Source organism: Pipistrellus kuhlii, unplaced genomic scaffold, assembly GCF_014108245.1.
Source record: "Pipistrellus kuhlii isolate mPipKuh1 unplaced genomic scaffold, mPipKuh1.p scaffold_m20_p_2, whole genome shotgun sequence".
In the NCBI taxonomy this organism is placed as follows: Eukaryota; Metazoa; Chordata; class Mammalia; order Chiroptera; family Vespertilionidae; genus Pipistrellus; species Pipistrellus kuhlii.
This window is the reverse complement of record NW_023425515.1, coordinates 165,391,818-165,411,943: the sequence shown is the minus strand read 5'-3', so window position 1 is coordinate 165,411,943 and position 20,126 is coordinate 165,391,818. Positions and strand designations below refer to the sequence as shown.

The following is a 20,126-nucleotide window of genomic DNA, read 5'->3' as shown; positions in this document are numbered from 1 at the left end:
TGGAGATCCTGGAGTTTTTGGCGCAGATCCGCTTGGCTAGAGCAGGATGCTTTAAAATCTGGGATTTACACAGCTGTATCAGATTGTCCACAATGACTGGGCTTGGGAAAAAGAAGAAACATTTGGAGACATAAAACAACATGTTGACCCCAAAATCCATCAACTGTAAATCTTACTGACTTGGGGGAAACGTACCAATAGGACTGTCTCTTGGGGACTTCTTCAGTGGAGTGCCAGAGACGGGCGTGAGAGATCACGTTCAGTACGCGTTCATCTTGGTTCTCTATGTGGTTCTGTGGGTCGTCAACAAGGCTAAGCACTTTGTCAGGAAGACCTTCGATTAACTTGGTCTTGGTAAGCCAGAGGGCCTGCTTTACACCTTTGGGATAGTCAGTCACACACACACACACACACACACACACACACACAAAAGGCAATTCAGAATGAGATACTTAAGCCCATCTGGTAGCATCTTGGGGAAAAGGCTGCAAAGAGACAGAGAGTGAGAAAGAGAGTCCACCTGAGGGGTCAGAACTAACAATAAGGAGCAGAAACTAGAACAGCCAGATTTCAACTCAACGTCAGGGATGACTGTCTACTGATGGGTGGTTAATGACTGAGACAGTGTGTGCCAGCACCAGAGCAATTAAAAAGGCTGAGATGGCTGAGAGCATAAGGGTCTGTCTGTTGCATTCAGACTGACCCTCCCCGCAATTAGATTAATGGATGCCAACCTTTCAAAGCCCAGATCTCTTCTATTACCCTCCCCTCCCCCCAGTTACTGACAGGAAAAGCCTGTATCTACCAAATGTGCCTCATGTATTAGGATGAAACCCATGCAGACATTTAGAAATGGGATTTCTGGATTTTGCAGTGGAGCATAAAAAACCCTGGAATGCGCCGAGACCGGTTTGGCTCAATGGATAGAGCGTTGGCTTGGGGACTGAAGGGCCCGGGTTCGATTCCGGTCAAGGGCATGTACCTTGGTTGCGGGCATATCCCCAGTAGGGGGTGTGCAAGAGGCAGCTGATCGATAACTCTCTCTCATCGATGTTTCTAACTCTCTACCTCTCTCCCTTCCTCTCTGTACAAAATCAATAAAATATATTTAAAAAAACAAAAATAAAAACCCTGACACTGCCCTTGTTCCTTAAACTTGAAAATGCTCTGGAAACTCTGTAACAAAACTCTGGAAGACACAGAGCTGGAGAAACAGATAGAGGTCATGAAGCGATCAGGAACCTTACACCCCACTGAATCCGAACGCCTCTCAGAAAACAGGAATTCCTACTGGCCCCATTTCACACACCAAGAAACCGAGACCCTCAGAATTTCCATATCTTGCCCGACGCTACAGAGGGTCAGCGCTGGGGAGAGGAGCGAGGTCCCCGTCCACCCGGCCTGGGGCCTCACCCTCCAGGAGGCGGCAGCGCGGGTGGAAGACGTGGCAGGTCCGCTCCTTGTACAGCGGATGCTCGTGATCTGGGATCGGCTGGCGGAACCTCGGGTCCGTCCAGCCGCGATCCCAGGGCGGGAAGACCGGCCGCGCCAGGCCGGGCACGAAGTGCATCTTCCCCTCGTAGGTGATGGGCTCCAGCCCAGGGATTTCGTACACCCGGTCCAGGGGAGGAGGCTCGGGCTTCCGCGTGGAGCGGACGCCCCACTCGTACGCCCCGCGTCTCGGGGCCCCACAGCCCCCAAGGCCGAGCCGCCCGGGGCGAGCCAGCGCCAGCCTTGCGGGCCCCGACGCCAACGCCATGCCTGCCGACTTCATCTCCTCCTCAAGACCTCCACCTGGGCGCCGCCATCTTCCCGTGCGCAAGGCCTGCTGGGAACGAAAGGGGCTGGGCGCCAAAGCTCGTCCTGTGAGTGGCAGCCATTCGAGCCAATGAAGGCCAGGGCATCCTTGCTTTGCCCCACCCCCAGGGGGCGGGAGGGAACAGGAAGGATCCCCAGGTGCAGGGAAGCCCAGCCGTGGAGGTGAGTGGTCGTGTTGGGGCCGGGGCGGGACTAGAACACCTGGACTTCAAGTCCGAACTTGGAGGAACCCGGGCCGCTAACCAGCAGCTGGAGCGCGGGCAGGGCACTTCCCTCTGAGCCCGGGGGTCTTTGCTGTAAAAACAGAATAGAAACGCCGAAGCTAGCGCACTCAGTGGGTGCGCTGTGCGTGTCCTCTCCTCTCCATTCTCTTCTCTCAGCTGCGGGCACTGTTCCGAGTCCCTCTCCTACGCCCGAGAGCGGCCCTGCCCTGCACACCAGCGCCGCCGTCCCTTCGCCGAGAGGGCTGACTTTCCTCCCTTTCCCTCAGGATTTCTCTTTCCTCCCCCTGGAAGCCAGAGCGACGGAGGCGGCCTTTGCTCCTGGAGCAACACCTAGTGATCACATGCCCACTGTGATAGTTTAGTGGGAGAAACAGCAAGTAAACAGATAAGCAGCTGGAAAAAACACACACACCAACACCTGTCCCTCTTTCCCCAGGTTTCTCCTCTTTAGCATTTAACACAAACATACTGTATGTTTCCCCGCTCTGATCTTATGTAATGACCCTCTCTCACTAGAATGTGAACTGTTTTCTTCTCTGATATAGCCACCCCTGGAACAGGGCCTGGCACCCAGTAAATACATGTTTAACGAATAAGTACTAATAGAAGCAAATAGTGTGCATGATGGGGAATGAGGTGGGCCTGGAAGCGGAGGTGACCTTGAAGCAAGGCCTGCAGAGTAGAGTCATCCAGGTGGAGGCAACATGAGTCAAGGCATGGCTTAAAGGTGGTGCCTCTTAGACTGAAAAGCTAGAGTCGGAAAGGAGGCATGAACCAGGTCTTGAAGACTCACAACTGACATAGCCAACCTCTCTAACAGTTTCCAAAATAGCAGAGAAAGTGGGATTACTAAAACATGGAAAAGGTAAATGTAAGGCAAAGACTGGTAGGAACAACCCTTACAATGTATAGCTGCTTACAATAAATGGAGTTCTTTCCCTTATCTCACTTTATCTTTCTTTTAAACATCTTTATTGTTGAAAGTATTACAGATGTTTCCATTGTTTTTGTGTGTGTGTGTTTCCCACCGCCCCTCCCAAGCTTTCACCACACTATTGTCTCTGTCTGTGGGCTATCCATGTATTGTAAGTTCCCCAGTTAATCTCTCTCCCTCCCCACTCCCACCTTCCCTCTGAAACTCATCAGTCTATTCATGGTTCTGTTGCAGAAAGTAAGAAATTGGCATAGCCCGGCTGTCATGGCCCAGTGGTTGAGCATCGACCTATGAACCAGGAGGTCACAGTTCAATTCCCAATCAGGGCACATGCTCAGGTTGTGGACTCCAGCCCCCAGTGGGGGGCATGCAGGAAGCAGCCAATCAATGGTTCTTTTTTTTTTTTTTTCAATCAATGGTTCTCATCATTAATGTTTCTCTCTTTCTCCCTCTCCCTTTTTCTCTGAAATCAATAAAAATGAAAAATAAAAAAAAGAAATTGACATAAAGAAGGGACCAGACCTCGTTCCCTCCTATACATACCCGGCACATCACAATAAAAATGGGTCAAGTTTATATAGCACCATGCTAAGCTGCAAGCTCTGTGAAGCCCATGACCGCTTTACCTCTGCGGCAGCCCAGCACCTAGCACTGTGCCTGGCTTGCAGACTTTATTTATAAACGGAATGAGCACTTACCACTCACCAGAGCCTTCCAAATGCCTGGCCTGAGCTTGGTGGGAGAGTACAGAAAAATAAGACACCACCCTTATCCTCAAGGAGGTCCCAGCCTGCTAAGCCTTCCTGAAATAGCACCAGTAGTAGGACCAGGTTTTCTGAAGCCAAATCCTCTCCTCGGTAAGAGATAGGTTTATTGCACACAGGCGGACTGCAATTCTAAAACCAGTGAGAGTAAGGGATAAGAAAATTTGGACAAACTCTGATCAGGAAGAGCCTTGGGCATCTGGCAAGAAGATTGGATTCAATCCAGTGGGCGATGGGGAGCTGTTAAAAGTTGTTAAGCAGGGGACTGGTGTCATCAGAGCTGGTGGCAGGTGCACTGATGGATGGCGTAGAGAGACTAGAAGCACATCCTTTGGGCCTGTGGGAAGCTCCAATATAAATGAACGTGGGAAGCAGGAAAAGGTCCTGTCCCACCAGATCAGTTGATTAGAGTGTCGTTCCCTATACGCCAAGGTTGTGGGTTTGATCCCTGGTCAGGGCACATATAAGAGTGAACCAATGAAGGCATGCATTGGTGGCACAATGAATCAATGTCTCTCCAATCTCTCACTCCCCCTCTTCCCCTTCCTCTCTCTCTCTCAAAAAATAAATAAATAAATAAATAAAATAAAATCCTGGGAAGTGATTGGTAACCAAGAGACAGGACTTCCAGGTCCACTGGCCAACTTAGCAGTTTAGCCCTCTGCCCTTCCACAGACTTGACCCACACCTTGATCCTAGCACTTTATGCACAAACGAAATTAGTGCCACAAAACTCAGTGACAGTTTGGCAAGTTGGACCCCTGTTCTGTGATACCAGGCTCTGGGAATTGGATGAAGACACCCCCCCCCCCACACACACACACACTCTCTTACCCCATCCTGTCCCCATCCTCCAGAAGCATGGAATCTAGTGAGAAAGAGCACTAGCCTGGAGACATAAGAGACCCAGGTGTGCATAGCAACCTGCCAGCCTTACCACTCCTGGTTTCCTGACCTGGGCCTCAATTTTCTGAGAGATGGGGAAGATCATGGATGGAGTGAGGCAGTGCACAGTGCTTGGCATAGACTCTGGCTCCGTTGGTGGCATCTGTCCTTTAATGGTTGTTATCCCTTTAGTGGATGACTCCCACAAGGCCAGGAGTTCCTCCAGGGCACAGACGAGGCTCGCTCACCTCTGCATCCCAGCACCTCGTTCAGCAGCCCCTATTCGTGTCTACGGCAGGAATGACTGAGAGGAAATCAAAGGCTGGAGCTCTTAGAGGTCGTTGCCTTTTAGAGGAATGATATTTACACGAAATAGTGTCCTGTGACATGAGATTTACCCTCAGTTCTCAGGCAAGAGGGAGAGAACATCCTCTTTTACTTCAATTTGCCTGTGGAATTCTAAAATATTTTAAAAATTCAGTAAGGTTTTTCTATGTAAAGTGCTTGATCCAGCACTCAGAGCAAAGGAAAAGGTCAGGAAACCTTGATGCCAGCTTTGATATGTTCTGTTTGCCTGCCTCCCCCTCCAGGCACCAGACTCCAGGGTGGTTCTTCCCTGTCCTCGGTGCTCACACAGCTCACACAGCTCACACAGCTCACGCTCTCACGCAAGGCATCTGCTGGCCTCAGGAGGATGGGAGGAGTCCGGTGACCAGAGTGTAACCACAGGTTTTCTCTCTCCCTGGCCTTCCAGGGAATGGGCCCTGGGCCCGTGACTCTCACAGAGCCGGGCCTGCTCTGGGAAGAGCACCTGCTGTCCCCCCAGGCTGCCTGAGCCCTCTGACGATGGATGCGAGGGAGGAGGAGGAGGAGGACGATGAGGAAGCCTGGCTGCAGCTTCGGCCTGCGGAGCCCCTGCCCTCCCAGTGCTGCGGCAGTGGCTGCTCACCCTGTGTGTTCGACCTCTACGCCCGAGACCTGGCGAGGTGGGAGGCAGCCCGAGCCAGCAAGGACAGAAGCCTGCTGAGAGGGAAGGAACTGCCGGTAAGGGACTCCTGAGACAAGAGGGCGAGGGCGGCAGCATCTATCCGGCCTCAGGGCTGCCAGGATAGCCTCTCCCTGGGGAATCTGGGACAGGTGCCTGCCTGTGTCTTGAGTCCCACTTCCTAGCTGCTGGGTATTTTCCTGTTGCAGAACTTGCCCTCTCGACTCAGCCCGGAGACGTTTCTGGCCTTCCGCATCAGTGCCTTGGACAGACTCACTCAGGACACCTACCGGGTGCGGTTTGCACTGCCTGGGAGCAGCCAGCTCGGCCTGCAGCCCGGCCAGCACCTCATCCTACGGTATACTCAGGTAGTGGGAGGATCAAAGCTTTGCAGCCCCGCTTTGCCATTTGCTAGCTGCATGGCCGCAGGCGACAGCTTAAACCCCCCACTAATCATCTTCAAAGCAGACACAGTAATACATGACTCAGAGGGTTCTTGGGGTAGAACAAGAATGCATTTTCATAATAAGTAATAAAAATAGCAAACACTCACAGCACATACTATCCAAGGGACAATTCTGTGTGCTTATGAGCGCGTTGAATTCTCACAAAACCCCGAGTGGTAGGTACCATTAGCATCCCCGAGAAGAAACCGAAGTCACAGAGGTTTAGTAGCCTGCCCCAGGTCACACGGTCAGGAAATGGGGGAGCCAGGACTGGGAGGCAGGCAGGGTGGCTGTAGCGCCTGTGGTAGTAACCCGTGTGATTGGCACCAGTCAATAGAGAGGACACTGTCTTCGAGAACGGGGGACTTGCCCAGTGTCACCTCGCTGATAAGTTGTGGAGCCAGCATTCAAGCTCAGACAGCCCAGCTCCTGAGGTACACTCTTTACCACTCCTCTGGAGTTTCTTCTTCCTCCCAGCCTGCCTGTGTACACTCCTCCCATCTGTCTCCATCTTCACCTGCCCAGCACAAAGACCCTGTGGGACCTCCAGAGGGCAGTAACTCTGTGGATGAGAGGCTCAGCAGAGAGATCTGAGCTGCAGACATGGGCATGGGAATCATTGGCATGGGAATCATGGGCATGGGAATCACCTGGACAGCATTTGGGAGCACGTGGCATGGAAAGAGGGAAGGGCAGGGAACCCAACCCTGGCTACTCTAGCATTTACGGTATTGGCAAGAGGAGAAAAAACCAGCAAAGGAGACAGAAGGTGAAGCCAGAGGATGAGGAAAACCCAAAGAGTGCATATTACTGGGCACCCTCTGGCCACTCACCTTGCACTGATCCCTGGTGTTTGTGCCCAGCTTGTTCTGGCCTGTGCCCTGGCTGGCAGTCCTTAAAGCTCACCATTCCCATGGATGGGAGGGGCCAGAGGGCAGGTCCCTCAGCCTGGCCTGCACCCTCTCGCAGTCCAGGAACCTGTGCTCCTTACCTCCTGTCTGCTCCCTGCTCCTTACTGCTCAGCTTGCTGCTCCGTGGCGCTGCCCCAGAGGCGGAAGAAGCTCCCACCACTGCTGCTCTGCTCACCAGCCTGTGAGCCTGACTTCTGACTGAGCAGTGGTCCCCCTGAGGGAGCACACTGACCACCAGAGGGCAGCTCCTGCATTGAGCGTCTGCCCCCTGGTGGTCATTGCACATCATAGCGACCAGTTGGTCTGTTGTTCCGCCATAAAAGTAGCTTAGGCTTTTATATATTGTATATCGGTGACCTGCAGGGGTGGGGGAGATGCATCCAGCATGAGGTAGCAGGGGACCCGGTGCTCTTTTCCCCTGCTCGCCCCTCAGTGAGGACCACTGGGGATGACCAGGCCCACCTTCGCTTTCACAATGCCTGGTGGAGTGGATCCTAGGTGGGCTTGTTGAATGCCTGCCTGCCTGACTGAGTGCTTCTCTCTCCCAGAGGGATAGTAGATGGCTTAGAAATCCAGAGAGCCTACACACCTATCAGCCCTGCCAATGCAGAAGGCTACTTTGAAGTTTTGATCAAGGTGAGCTGACTCACACGATACTCTGAGCTGTGGGAGGAAGCCCCCATTTGCTGGTTTGGGTGGGATGGGGCAGTTCTTCCTGATGTGGAAGAGAGGGGGCAGTGAGGAAGGGCTTCTCCCATCTCCTTCCTGGTGAAGGGGTCTGCTCGACCCCCAACAGAGGGCTTATTCCTGACAGATTTTTATGAAAAGGAGCCTCAGACTGAGCAAGTGAAAGCTGCTCCTCATTTTTGTGCCTGTCGATGGAGAGAGCTCTGAGCTTGGGGGCGGGGAGGTGGGGACCCACTGTGTGCTGGGCATGGGGGTCCTCAGACAGAGGAGCAGCCAGAGCAGGACAGGGTGTTAGACACCAGGAGGCCCCAGTGCCGCACCGGGTGGCAGGAGCTATGGGAAGCAGGCCGGGCCTCCCTGCGGAGGATGCGGTATGTGTAAGTAAAGGAGTGGGAACCAGAGGGAAAGGTGGGCGGAAGCTCTGAGTGTGGGAACTGCATGTGCCACGGAGAAGGAGGCCTGAGGGGGGAACTGCTTATCGTTTGTCCCGAAGCGTAAGGGGGCATGCAAGGAGAAGTAGGGTGTGGAGCGCCTTGTGGACCACACTAACCTGAGTTACTTCTCGGGAAGGCGGGCAGGGGCTGGGGCATTTGAGTTGGGTCTTAAAGGAGGCGTGGAAATGGGCAGTGGCAGGGGATGGCATCGAGGCCAAGGGTATGGGTAAGCCAAGGCGGGGAGAGGTGAGACAGAGCAGGGTCTTGTGGGAACTGCTCCCAGTCTGAATGGCAGGAGGAAAGGTGCTGGTGGGACAGCCAGGGTGGTGAGGGGGTTGGCAGAGACGACATGAACAAAGTGGGTTGGATACAAAATACCCCAGAGGCCCAGAGAATAGGCACCAAATATATAAGAAGTCATGAAGGTCCAATTATGTGGGGGGGAAATAATTAGGTGGAACTGCATGAAATTGCTGATCCTCTTAATATTTTTGACTTACAGAAACAGCAGTTTCATATGGGTCAGCCTAATACATAGCCCTAGATCATCATTTCCCACAGGCAGTCTTAGGGAACTCCAGCGTTTAAGAATAGCTTTCACATCCTTTTATCTCCCCCGTAGGACAGGGATTATCCCCATTTCATTGATAAGCAAACTAAGGCCCCAGGAGAACCTCAGGCGCCACAGCTAGTAAGTGCGACAGATGGTGAGCCCTGGCCTCCTGACTCCGAGACCCCAGCGCTGTCTCTGGCTCCCACCTCCCCCGCCGCCCTCAGCGCCCGAGTGTTTACTCCTCGCACATAAGCTTGGATGGGATCCCTTCTCCGCACAACTGTTTGTCTGGAAGATCCCACAAATCCTCTCCAAATGGCCTGCTTCCCCAAGCTGCTTGTCTGGGTGTGTGTGTCTGCTGAAAGGATAAGCCTGGAGACAGCTCCCTCCCAGCTGCAAGGCTGCTCCTCTCCTTTGTTTCCCAGAAAGCCTCTCTGCGGAGGGATGCTTAATTACCCCTAAGCCGCTGGCTGGGAAGAGCTGGAAATGTCTTTGCAAATTGGGAAGGCAGACGGTGTTAGGTTCACCCTCCCTGGTAGATGAGGAATTCCAATTCTCAGGCACCTCCTGGGCACCAGGCACTGCTTCTGGCTCTTCATTGTTTCGTTTCAACTCATAACCACCATCCTACAGAGTAGATCATCTCCCCATTTTACAGAGAGAGAAGCTGATCCTCAGAGGGGGGAAGTCATTCTCCCCAGACCCCTAGGGTAATGCAATGCCGAGTGGGAGAATTAATTAAAAAATTAATTAAAAATATATATATATATACACACAAATTTCGGTGTCCGTCCTAGTTAACTCGTGTGTGATGAGCCAGGCTCTGTGTGGGCTGTGCCTCCGCTGAGCCTGGGGCCAGAAAGCAAGGTGTGCTCAGAGACAGCCTCCAGCAAGGTAGGGGAACTGAAGCTTCCCTCCCAGACCTCTTCCAGGTGAGCCACGCCAGCACTTCCCTGGCTTCAGGCACATGGTGTCTAAGGAAGTCAGGGGTGGTACCAGAGGTAGCTGTGGGTGCGTAAAAGCATGTCTGGTGACCAAAGCCCAGTCTGGTTATAATCCCATATCACTGGCCCAGGCCTGAGGTTCAGTGCTTCCCTCCTACCCCCACCCTACTGTGTCCACTTGCTGTTCCCAGCACATGGCCTGGGCTGTCCTACCCCTGCCCGTACCATACTTGATGCCCAGAATTCTCTCTTCCTCTCCCTCCCGTTCCCAGAGAATTTGATCTTGCCCAGTTTTCAAGGACCAACTCAAACGCTTCCTCTTCCAGGAAGCTATTCTTTTTTTAAAATAAAAAAAATATTTTTATTAATTTCAGAGAGGGAGAGAGAGATAAAAATATCAATGATGAGAGAGAATCATTGGTCAGCTGCCTCCTGCATGCCCCCTACTGGGGATCAAACTAGGGTATGTGCTCTTGACCAGAATCAAACCTGGGACCCTTCAGTCCACAGGCTGATGCTCTGTCCACTGAGCCAAACTGTCTAGGACAGGAAGCTATTCTCTCTCTCTCTCTCTTTTTAAATATATATTTTATTGATTTTTTACAGAGATGAAGGGAGAAGGATAGAGAGCTAGAAACATCGATGAGAGAGAAACATCGATCAGCTGCCTCCTGCACACTCCTCACTGGGGATTTACCCACAACCAAAGTACATGCCCTTGACCGGAATCGAACCTGGGACCCTTGAGTCCACAGGCCGACGTTCTTTCCACTGAGCCAAACCATCTAGGCCAGGAGGCTATTCTTGATCCTGCTCCATTGGAAGTGACTGCACCTCTTCAGTGTTCTCCCCGCACTTTATGCTTCTCACGCAGTATTAGGTAGTCTCTACCGTGTGTATGTCCGAGACAGGTTCCTCCTGGATTGTGAGCTCCTTTAAGGGAGGGCCTGAATCTGAATACTGAATGATTGGTAAATCCACTCATTCATTCATTTGTTCATTCATATATTTATGGCTGCCTTCACGGAGCTTCGGGTCCAGCTGTCTTCCCTGCAGCCTCCGCCTGGTGCCTGGCTCAGCGTGGGCAGGCCCGCAGAAAACGCAGTCTGCCTCCCATGGAGGAATCTCCACATCCTTCATTTTTTCATCCAGTGTAGGGTAATGCGGAGATTTCAAATGAGTGGTCTACACACTGATTCCAGCCCATAATTGCATTTGGTTTTGGCCTGTAGAGTGTTTTAAAAATTTGACTTAATTGCTGACATTTCAAGTGTGGGAGATTTAACGTAAAAATATGGATGTTTTGCTCCTGTGGGAAATCAGATCTGGCATCATCCGCCCCACAAACCGAACTGGAACCTACAAAGTAGCTTCTTCCTTTAGAAGGAGCATTCACTCCCCAGTTTACCACAGTCCCTACCGTTCCCTGCTGCCCTCTGGTACTGCCACTGAGTGTTAGTTGTCACTGACCATTTCATACCCAGCTCTTCACTCAGTGACGTTACCTGCTTGGGCCCTGAGTTGTGTGGGTTGAGACCTCTGCAGTTAAAGCTGAAGGTCCTTTGGATTCTCATGCCAGCCTCACCATTTCCCTTCTGTGTAAGCTTCGGGGCCTCCTCTGAAAATTGGGGTGGCAGTACTAATTCTGTGGGATGAGATGCCACTGGTAAAGTACTTGGATTGCAGAAAGGGCTCCGCAGGAGAGGCCGGTGTGGTTTGCATGGCAGCGTTGCCCATGCCGATGAGGTCTCCTGTGTTTGCTCCCAGTGCTACCAGACTGGGCTCATGGCCCGGTATGTTGAATCCTTGAGAGCAGGAGACACGGCTTTCTGGCGAGGACCTTTCGGAAACTTCTTCTATAAACCAAACCAGGTCAGTGCCAGCATACTGGATCCTCAGGAGACCCCCCTCCTTCCTTCCTCCCTCTCCCCTCCACACCCCAGCTTAGCCTCCAGGAGTGCAGCAGCTTCCAGTTTTGGGTTTCTGAGTCTCACTGTACCATCATTCTTCCTGAGCCCAAACCCACGCCCGAGAGCATCCTTGGGGCTGGACATGGGAGGCGATGGAATAGGCGCTAAGAAATAAAATTGCCTGCCTGTGCTCCAGAACTGTCTGTGACTGCCCACCTCTAAGAAAACTCAGACTCACGTCCTTGGTATTTAAGACCCGATTCCATCTCACCCTCACATATCCTTCCAGATGCACATTCCTGTCACAAGACCACAGAGACCGCCCCTGATTCCGTCTCATGGCTCACTGCCTGGGAGGCCACTGCTTCCCAGCCGGGAAGGCTTTCTCCTTATCTTCATGCTACGCTCAGAGGCTTCCCTCCTGTTCCCAGGAGGAATCAGTAATTTTGCATCAGTTGGTGCATATCTGGAAGGCAGTTTGGCAGTAGGAAGAGTCTTAAAAATCTCTGACCCAGTAATTCCACTTCTGGAAGTCTGTCTGTGGGAGGAATCCAAAGTGCTGACTCTTGCACATGTTCATTGCAGCTTTATTGATGATAACAAGAAATTGGAGATAGCTGGGATTCAGCCAAAGGGGAACATCTAAGTACACTGGGTTACAGGTACTTAAAAGCATTATCCTGGATTTTAAAATTATGTTTATAATTGATATTATATGTTTATGTTATAAGATCAAGTGACAAACACTAGGCACAAAACTGAATAGACACCAGACTGGGAAACTAAGTTAAAATGCACAGGAAAAAAAATATGGAAAGAAAATGCAATTAAATGATAGCATTATTTCAGCTCTGGGTGATGAAATAAGGGGTGATTTTTATTTTCTTCATTAGACTTTCCAAATTCTCCATGATGAACACCTATTACCTTTCTAATTAGGAAAACAAAGTAAAACAAAAAAACAAGGAAGAGAATGAACCATTCCTTTCCATTCTTTTTAAATTAAAAATAGCTTTTATTATTTGTTTTTCCTTATTATAAATGCAATACATGTTCATCACACACACAAAAAAAATCAGATATAGAGAGAGACAATAAGAAGAAAATAAAGACACCTGCAGGCCATCTAACCAGACATATCAGTCTGACTACCTTGGCATGTATCCTTCTAGATCCTCTTAGGTGTGTCGGTGTATGTACTACCTTTGTGCGTGTAGTGACATCACGCGTGTAGGTGCCAGGTTCTGATGTGAATCCTCACAACAGCTCCTAATACTGCTACCCTCATTTTACAGATAAGGGGTGTGCATATGCATAGTATATTTTTATTGATTTCAGAGAGGAAGGAAGAGGGAAAGAGAGAGAGAGAAACATCAATGATGAGAGAGAATCACTGATTGGCTGCCTCCTGTATGCCCCCACTGGGGATGGAGCCTGCAACCCAGGCATGTGTCCTGACCAGGAATCGAATCTTGACTTCTTGGTTCATAGGTGAACACTCAACCACTGAGCCATACTGGCCAGGCAGTTAATACTCTTCTACAATATTCCCCTAGTGCTAAACATTTCAGCCTTGCATTTTAGTTGAGGATGTCCCTGTGTCTCCCAGACCTAAGAGCAGGCACTGAGGATCTTCCGTTTTCTCCCAACCTTGAGGTGCGCCTGATGGAGGTGATCTTCACCACCTTTTCTGGGTGCAACCTCTCCATGCCTCGTGGCTGCTCCTCTGCATCCACAGAACGCGGATGGAAAGCCCCGGCACTTCCTGTCTAGGGAGGATGTAGGGCCTAGCAGTGAGGAAGAAGAGATGGGGTCCCACACATTGACACTGGCCCCTGAGAAGGCTGGGGTGCTCAGCCCTCTTCCCGGCCCTGTCTTGCTGCTCTGCAGTTGTCTTCATTGCAGATGGACATTAAGTCAGCCTGGAGGACTGACACATTAGCATGGATCTGTGTGTTCCTCCACACACAGCTCCATGTCTTCATCCAGGGCTGGGCCCAAAATGGGTCAGACAAGACCCCTGGACTCCAGAAGCTCCTGGTCTATCGGGGAGACTGACACCCCCACGGATGACAACAGCACAGCATGGTCCATAGGGGGCTGTGGGGAAAGCAGGAAGGACCCCTCACCTGTCCCTGGCTCAGGGAAGGCTTCCCAGGGGAGCACCGGAGCAGCAGTGGGAGGAGGAGGACCAGGGTAGGCTGAGAGCCAGAAGACTGGCAGGGCAGGGATTCGGGGCTGGATGGCGTGGCCGCAGTAGGGGCTCAGAAAGGGGAAGGAATCCGTGGAAAGGATCTTTGTAGTCTGGAGAGGCAGGCTCAGGTTTCCGTGAGACCTCTGCAGAGAGGAAGCAGCCCGAGTGGCGGGCCCGCATGGCGGCCGTGGGCAAGGCTGAGCTGAGAGCAGGTTTTAGCTCAATGTGAGGTGGGAAGACCTCCCTGTCAAAGAGGTCAGTCTGTAATAGAGCAAGCTGACCCCCAAGGTAACGGGCTACCTGCCAGCAGAAGCAGGTAAGAGTCCTGTGGGGATGTTTTGGAAGGAAAACAAGCCACTGTAGGATGGGCTATACCTTCCCTTTCAGCACCAGATTCCCTGATTTCTGTTAACACAGACCTCCCGGGCTGTAGACTAACAAGCCAGGCGGTAATCCTAGAGGAGGCAGGGGGGTCACTCAGAGGGAGGAGCACTGGGAAGGGCAGGGCCCTCCGGTTCAGGCAAGCCCAACAACAGCCCCAAAGTGGGTAGGTGTGGTGAGACACCCCCCACCCCCCAACCCTTCCTGTTTGTACCCTTCCTGTTGCCCAGTATGGTGAGCTCCTCATGCTGGCGTCGGGCACCGGCCTGGCTCCCATGGTGCCCCTCCTGCACAGCATCACAGACAATGCGGAGGATGAGACCTTCGTCACCCTGGTCGGCTGCTTCAAGACCTTCGAGGGCATCTACCTGAAAACCTTCCTGCAGGAGCAGGCCCGCTTCTGGAACGTCCGCACCTTCTTTGTTCTCAGCCAGGTGAGCCCCGGGCGGTGACTTCCTTTCCCCACTGAGGCTGCCCTCTGTGCCTGTCCCGAGGCTGCTGTGGCCTCTGCGCCCTGCTGCAGTGATCGGGCCCCGGGGGAATCCCCACCGTGCGCCTGGCAGGGAGTTCTTTATGCAGATGAGGAAACATGCTCAGGAGGGTGGAGGTGCTGTCGGATGGGGCACAGCCAGGATTGGAGCCTGGGACACTCTGACTCCAAAGCTCCAGCTACCCCCCATCATGCTTTGCTGTCTGTCATCCGCCCTCTGGCATCAGCAGTTGTGTGATCTGGGGGTCTGGTCGTGGAGTGAGTGGCCAGACCACAGAACTCCTTGAGGCTGTGATCAATTCTTTGAGGCAGGGTCCGCCTGTCTGGGTCACCACACTCCTCAGTGCTTAGCACAGGGCCAGGCACAGAGCAGGCACTGCCTCCGTCCGCGCCCACTGTGCTTCTTAGGGTCCCTGCCACATCACTTTGCCCCTGCCTGCGAGGAAAGCTATTTTCCAACTCTCCTGGCTGCAAACACTCTAGCTGGAAGCGATTCTGCCTCCTGAGCCCCCTGCCTCTGGCTCCCCATTTCCTCATTTCACTCAGGCCTTCCCAGCCCCTCCCCTGTGGGCCCTAATAGTTTGGGGGCCCATCATGGCCCTTATGTCAAGCCCAGCCCTCAGCTCTCTCTGTTCACCTGCCTTCCCCTGTCAGTAGCTTTGTTTCCCTTTCCTGCAGCCCTGGGTTAGGGTGCCCTGCTGCTCAGGGTCAGCCTCATTGCCCTGAACGTTGGAACACCCTTCTCATCAGTTTCCTCTTTGAGTCAGCTTTCGAGTGTCCCTAAAGACGTCTGTGATCCTTGACGTCTGTGGCTGGGTGGGCGTGTCAGGAAACTGGGTTTCCCTTCCCAATACCAGAGGCCCGGGGGTCCCCAGGGGCCGGGGTCTGCTGGCTTGTCTGCGGGACAGAGTTGTCGAGAGGGTCGTGCTTGGTGAACGTGAGCAGCAGCAGCAGTGCCCAGGCAGGGCAACGAAGCAGAAGGCCGATGCAGCCTGACGGAGGGGCTGAGGGAAAGGCCACTGCTGCCCGGCAGCCCCCTCCCCCCTGCCCGAGGGCCTAGTCAGGGAGGGTGGCAGCTGGGGCAGGAAGCTGGCACCTGGCAGAATTGCCCCGCTTCCTTTTTCCAAGCCAGGTGCCTGATGAAAGAGGAGGATGGCCTGCTCCCTCCCATCCAGCCATCACCTGTTCATGGGAGACAGCCACAGGGAGGGCTGACAATGGCTTCCCCTCCTTGAGCTCTTCCTCTGTGCCTGGCCCTGTTCTAAGCATTTTATGTGTGTTAACGCATGTAACCCCCCACCACAGTCTTAGGGGTTTTATGCTGCCATCATGCCCATTGTACAGATGTGGAAACTGAGGCTCAGGAGATTTAAGAACCTTGCCCAAGGTAACAGCCAGTTGGTGGAAAGCTGGATGTGAATCCTGGTGGCCCTACTCCAGAGGCCCTGCCCTGACTGCTCATCAGTGTAAGACAGCACAGGGCTGGGTGCTGCTGAGGGTGTTCAGGATGCTGCAGCAAGCAGGGAGGGTTTCACGGAAGAGGTGGCTCCCGAACCTGGGCTTGTGGGTAGAGTTCAAGTTCACCAGCAATAGAGGGCCTTCAGCCTTGAGCTGGGGCCTGGATGATGCCAGGGGCCTGGGATGGGTCAGGCGAGTGGGCTGGCCATCAGTGGCAGGGATGACGGAGTGAGAGGCACCTCCTGTTCGTCCGCACTTCCTCCACACAGGATGCTCCCCTCCTGCCTGGACAGCTTGAATCTTGAAGCATCTCCCTGCTCCAGACACCCCCCTGTTGATTTGTCCTTCATCCTGCAGCTGGGAGGGCAACTCTGACACACCTCCGCCTGCTTCCAGCCCTTCCCTGGCTCCCACTGCTCTCAGCCGGCATGGCTGTGCCAGTCCTCTGCCGCCTTGTCTCCAGGCACACCCTCCCTGCGTGCTGCGTTCTGGTGGCACTGGTCTGCTGAGCTGGCAGGTGTCTGCCCTTCTGGCTGCCGGGCCTGTGCTCACCACCGTTCCCTTTGCCAGGAGGGAGTACTCCTCCCCACTTCTTCACCCAACACTACTCAGCCCCTATCTTCTCAGGCAGGAAGCGGAAGTGCTCCCTGAGCCCTAGGCTGCAGAGATGTTTTACCTGCCACTGCCTGGGCTCTCCTTCACAGCACATTGTTTACCGTCCCCTCCCCACCTGGGCAGTAACCAGACCCAGTGCATCTCAGGGTGTGCAACTGAGGAGGGCGGAGCCAGCCTAACTGGCCTGAGGGAATGGGGAAGGAGAGGGAGGCCAATGGTTCCTGCCCTGAAGGGCCCATAGGGTGTGTGAGAGCATGGAGGGAGCCAGGAAGATCCAGGTCCTCAGAGGCCGCCCTGTCAACACCACATGGCTGTGCTCAGAGGGCCCCCAGGGTCCGAGCAGCTCTGAGGTGGGCTCCCGGGCTCTGGCCTGCACCTGAGATTAGAAGTTGCCCTCACAGAGCCTCTGCCAGGTTTCTCATCACTCCACTCTCACCACACGGCTCAGAGAGGTCACTGTCACTCAGCCAGGCGTAGCAACAAAGTCAGATCCAAACCCAAACCTGAACCCGAACCCCTTTCCTTCCTGCCTCTGCTTAGCCAGGAACTAGGAGCTCAGAAGTCCGAGTGGTCCCATTCTGTTGGTTTTGTTTGTTTTGGGTACTGGTTACATGAGTTCCTCGTTCAAGTTCTTCACACTACATATACTTTATGATTGCTACCATTTTCTATCCGCATGTTACACTTCAGTAAAATGTTTACCTAAAGAAATCCCTCCACGTTGGCGGCAGCAGAGCTTTCCTTTGGTGGCCCTGAGGCTGAAAGCCACAGCCCAGGCCCCCAGCACAGAAGGAGCCGGCCCTGGTCCCTCGGCTCTGTGCAGCCCAGACCACCGTGGGAGACATAGACCCCTCTCCTGGCCAAGGCGCTGTGGTGGGAGCCTCTGATCTGCATGGGCAGCACGAGGCCTGTTCAGAGCAGCTGCCCTGTCCCAGACCTAGCACAGTGCGAGGCACAGAGTGACCACCAGGAAATACTGGTAAACCAGCAAGTTAACTGACGCCTTAAAACAGGTGAACGCCAGTGATGCTCCCCGGTTGATGGTGTAGACTAGGGGTGTCGAACTCAATCAGAGAAGGGGCCAAAATCTAAAATCCAGCCTAAATTGCGGGCCGAATGGTTTACTGAACAGTCATAAACTGTCATTGTGATGGAAACGCAGCGGAGTGCAGTGATGACAGCGTGGTGCGGGCCACATTGCAAGGCCTGGCGGGACGGATTTGGCCCGCGGGCCTTGTGTTTGACACATGTGGTGTAGACAGCCTTGGAAAGAGGCTGGGAGGCCCACAGTAATGGGGAGCAAACACTCCCCCCAGAGGGACCCCCAAAGGCAGTGACAAACAACGGGGCCTGAGTTCCGCCTCTGCTCCTACCTCCCTGTGTGGCCGCCCCAATGTCCCTCCTCCCTGTGCCTCCCCTGGCGGTGGGGGTGCTGTGTCCGGCGAGAGCAAGGGCCTGACTTGTGGTAGGGCTAGGCGAAGGTTACCTTCCCAGCCCCTCTGCCTCAGTTTCCTCATTGGGCAAGGGTAGCTGTGTGTGAGCTCTAAGGACCCCCGGGAGTCACCCCCCCCTGTCTCTCACCATCCCAGGAGAGCTCCCCGGAGCAGCTGCCCTGGAGCTACCGGGAGAAGACCCGCTTCGGCCGCCTGGGCCAGGACCTGGTCGACGAGCTGCTTGGCTCCTGCCGGAGAAAGCCGTTTGCGCTGGTCTGTGGCTCGGCCGAGTTTACCAAGGACATGGCCGGGTGCCTGCTGCGTGCGGGCCTGGCCGAGGACTCCTACTTCCTCTTCTAGGCCTGGCCTCCCTGAAAGCCCAGGCCAGGGGCCTGCCAGGGAGACCCAGGGAGGAACACGGGCCGGAATCAGAACACGCGACAGAAGACCACAGCTGCCTCGCCACGTGGTCTCCGCGCACCTGTTTCTCACCTGCGGCCTCCCTCAGCTGGCATCCTGCAGTGTGGAGGGAGGAGGGTGGCAGGAGCCTGGGGAGGAGTAGCCAGCTGGGAGTCAGGAAGGAGTCCTGGAGGAGTCCTGGTCCAGGCTGAGCTGCAGGAAGAGGAGGGGCCAGAAGAGCTCCCCTGGTTCCACAGGTGAGAGGGCTTGTGCGGGCTCCCATTGGACCGTGCCCTGTGCTTCCCCGGGGGACGGAATCCCTGGGAGGCCTCAGGGCTGGCTCAGTGACTGTCCCTTAACTGCAGGGAATGACCGCAGGGGCGGCTGAGAGGACCTTGCCTTCTGTGCCTCCAGGGGCAGGGGCCTGACACAGGACTGACTTGGGTTCTATGACCTGACCCATTCCTGGAGCGAGGTGGGGCTTTGGGTTACCTTTGTTTTGTATTGGCCCTGGGCCCTCCCTGCTGCGAAGGGCTTCGCTCAGTCTCCCTTCTCTAGAGCCCAGCCCAGAGTCCCTTTTCCAGCCAAAGAGCCACAGACACAAATGCCCCTCCTCCTGCAGGCAGCCAGCTCAGCCCTCCCTTCAGCTCTGGTGCCCTGGCGACGGTTGCCATGGAGATCTAAAGATAGAGCAGGAGTCAGGAGACCTGGGTCCTTCTCGCTGCTCTGCCCACTGAGTGGATGCTGATTCTGACCCACCCACCCCTCCCGTCCACCCCCGCTCCCGCCCCCTCCATCCTGCGTGGGGCGTGCCCTCCCCGGGGAAGCGGGCGCCCCTGGGCGGCGCACTGCAGCTAATGAATTCTGCCTTTCGCAGCCGGGCTCCAGTGCCTGCACCAGCTCAAGCTGGCCGCAGGCAGTCCCAGAATCAGAACCTTAAGTCACGGAACCTCGGGATGAGAGAACCAGAGAATCATCTAGTTAGAATTTTACCGCCAGACCATCCCAGGCCTCCTCATGTCAGAGGTTAAAGTTCAGGACTCTGGAGAGCACCTGGTCTGCCAGACTCGGTGTGTCAGTGGGGAAACTGAGGGCCGATGAGGCCGAGTTGACCAGACCAAGGAAAACCGTTCACGGCGGGGCCAGCAGCAGAAGCCAGGCCTCCGAGTGGCAGCCTGTGCTCAGTGGTTTTCAAACTGGGCTCCGCGGGACACGAGGGTTCCTGCAGTGGCAGCAGTGACGGGATGGCCAGGCGGGGTCTCCAGGCCCTCCTTCATCAGAGCGGTCTTATTTTTACCCTGTTTGTGTTTTGGAGCTGGGATTAATTTTCACTTGTGAAAAAAAGGGCTTCCTTGCACCGCCCCAAAAGTTGCAACAAATCTGTGTGCTGTGCCATGTTCAGTAACTAATCACAACAAGCAGTTGGGGGTGTTGCCAAGGGTTTCAGAGGTGCAATTCCATGGTCAGATCTGGGGGGGGATCCTGACTGTGACCTTCCGGGAGAACCACATGTACGCGAGGGCAGTAAAGGCTCTGCAAGTCCAACGGTAAAGGGACTTCTTCACTGTTTCACCGTGTTTCGCTGTGGACTGTTGTCCACGGGAGTCTGCGGGCTGGCGCTCTGGGGGATGTGCTTGGGAAAGCGGGCTGTCCAGCAGCTC

General features: G+C 54.2%; 1 protein-coding gene across 1 annotated transcript; it reads left to right on the top strand.

Annotated features, from left to right (window-relative positions):
- The first annotated feature begins 1,394 nt into the window (after positions 1-1,394).
- LOC118724901 (NADH-cytochrome b5 reductase-like) lies at positions 1,395-19,761 on the top strand. The gene is given in 7 exon segments (XM_045584639.1): positions 1,395-1,980; positions 5,380-5,669; positions 5,820-5,968; positions 7,516-7,603; positions 11,353-11,457; positions 14,301-14,504; positions 18,223-19,761. Coding segments are annotated over 7 exon segments (1,434 nt in total). The 5' UTR covers positions 1,395-1,586; the 3' UTR covers positions 18,427-19,761.
- Positions 19,762-20,126: the final 365 nt, after the last annotated feature.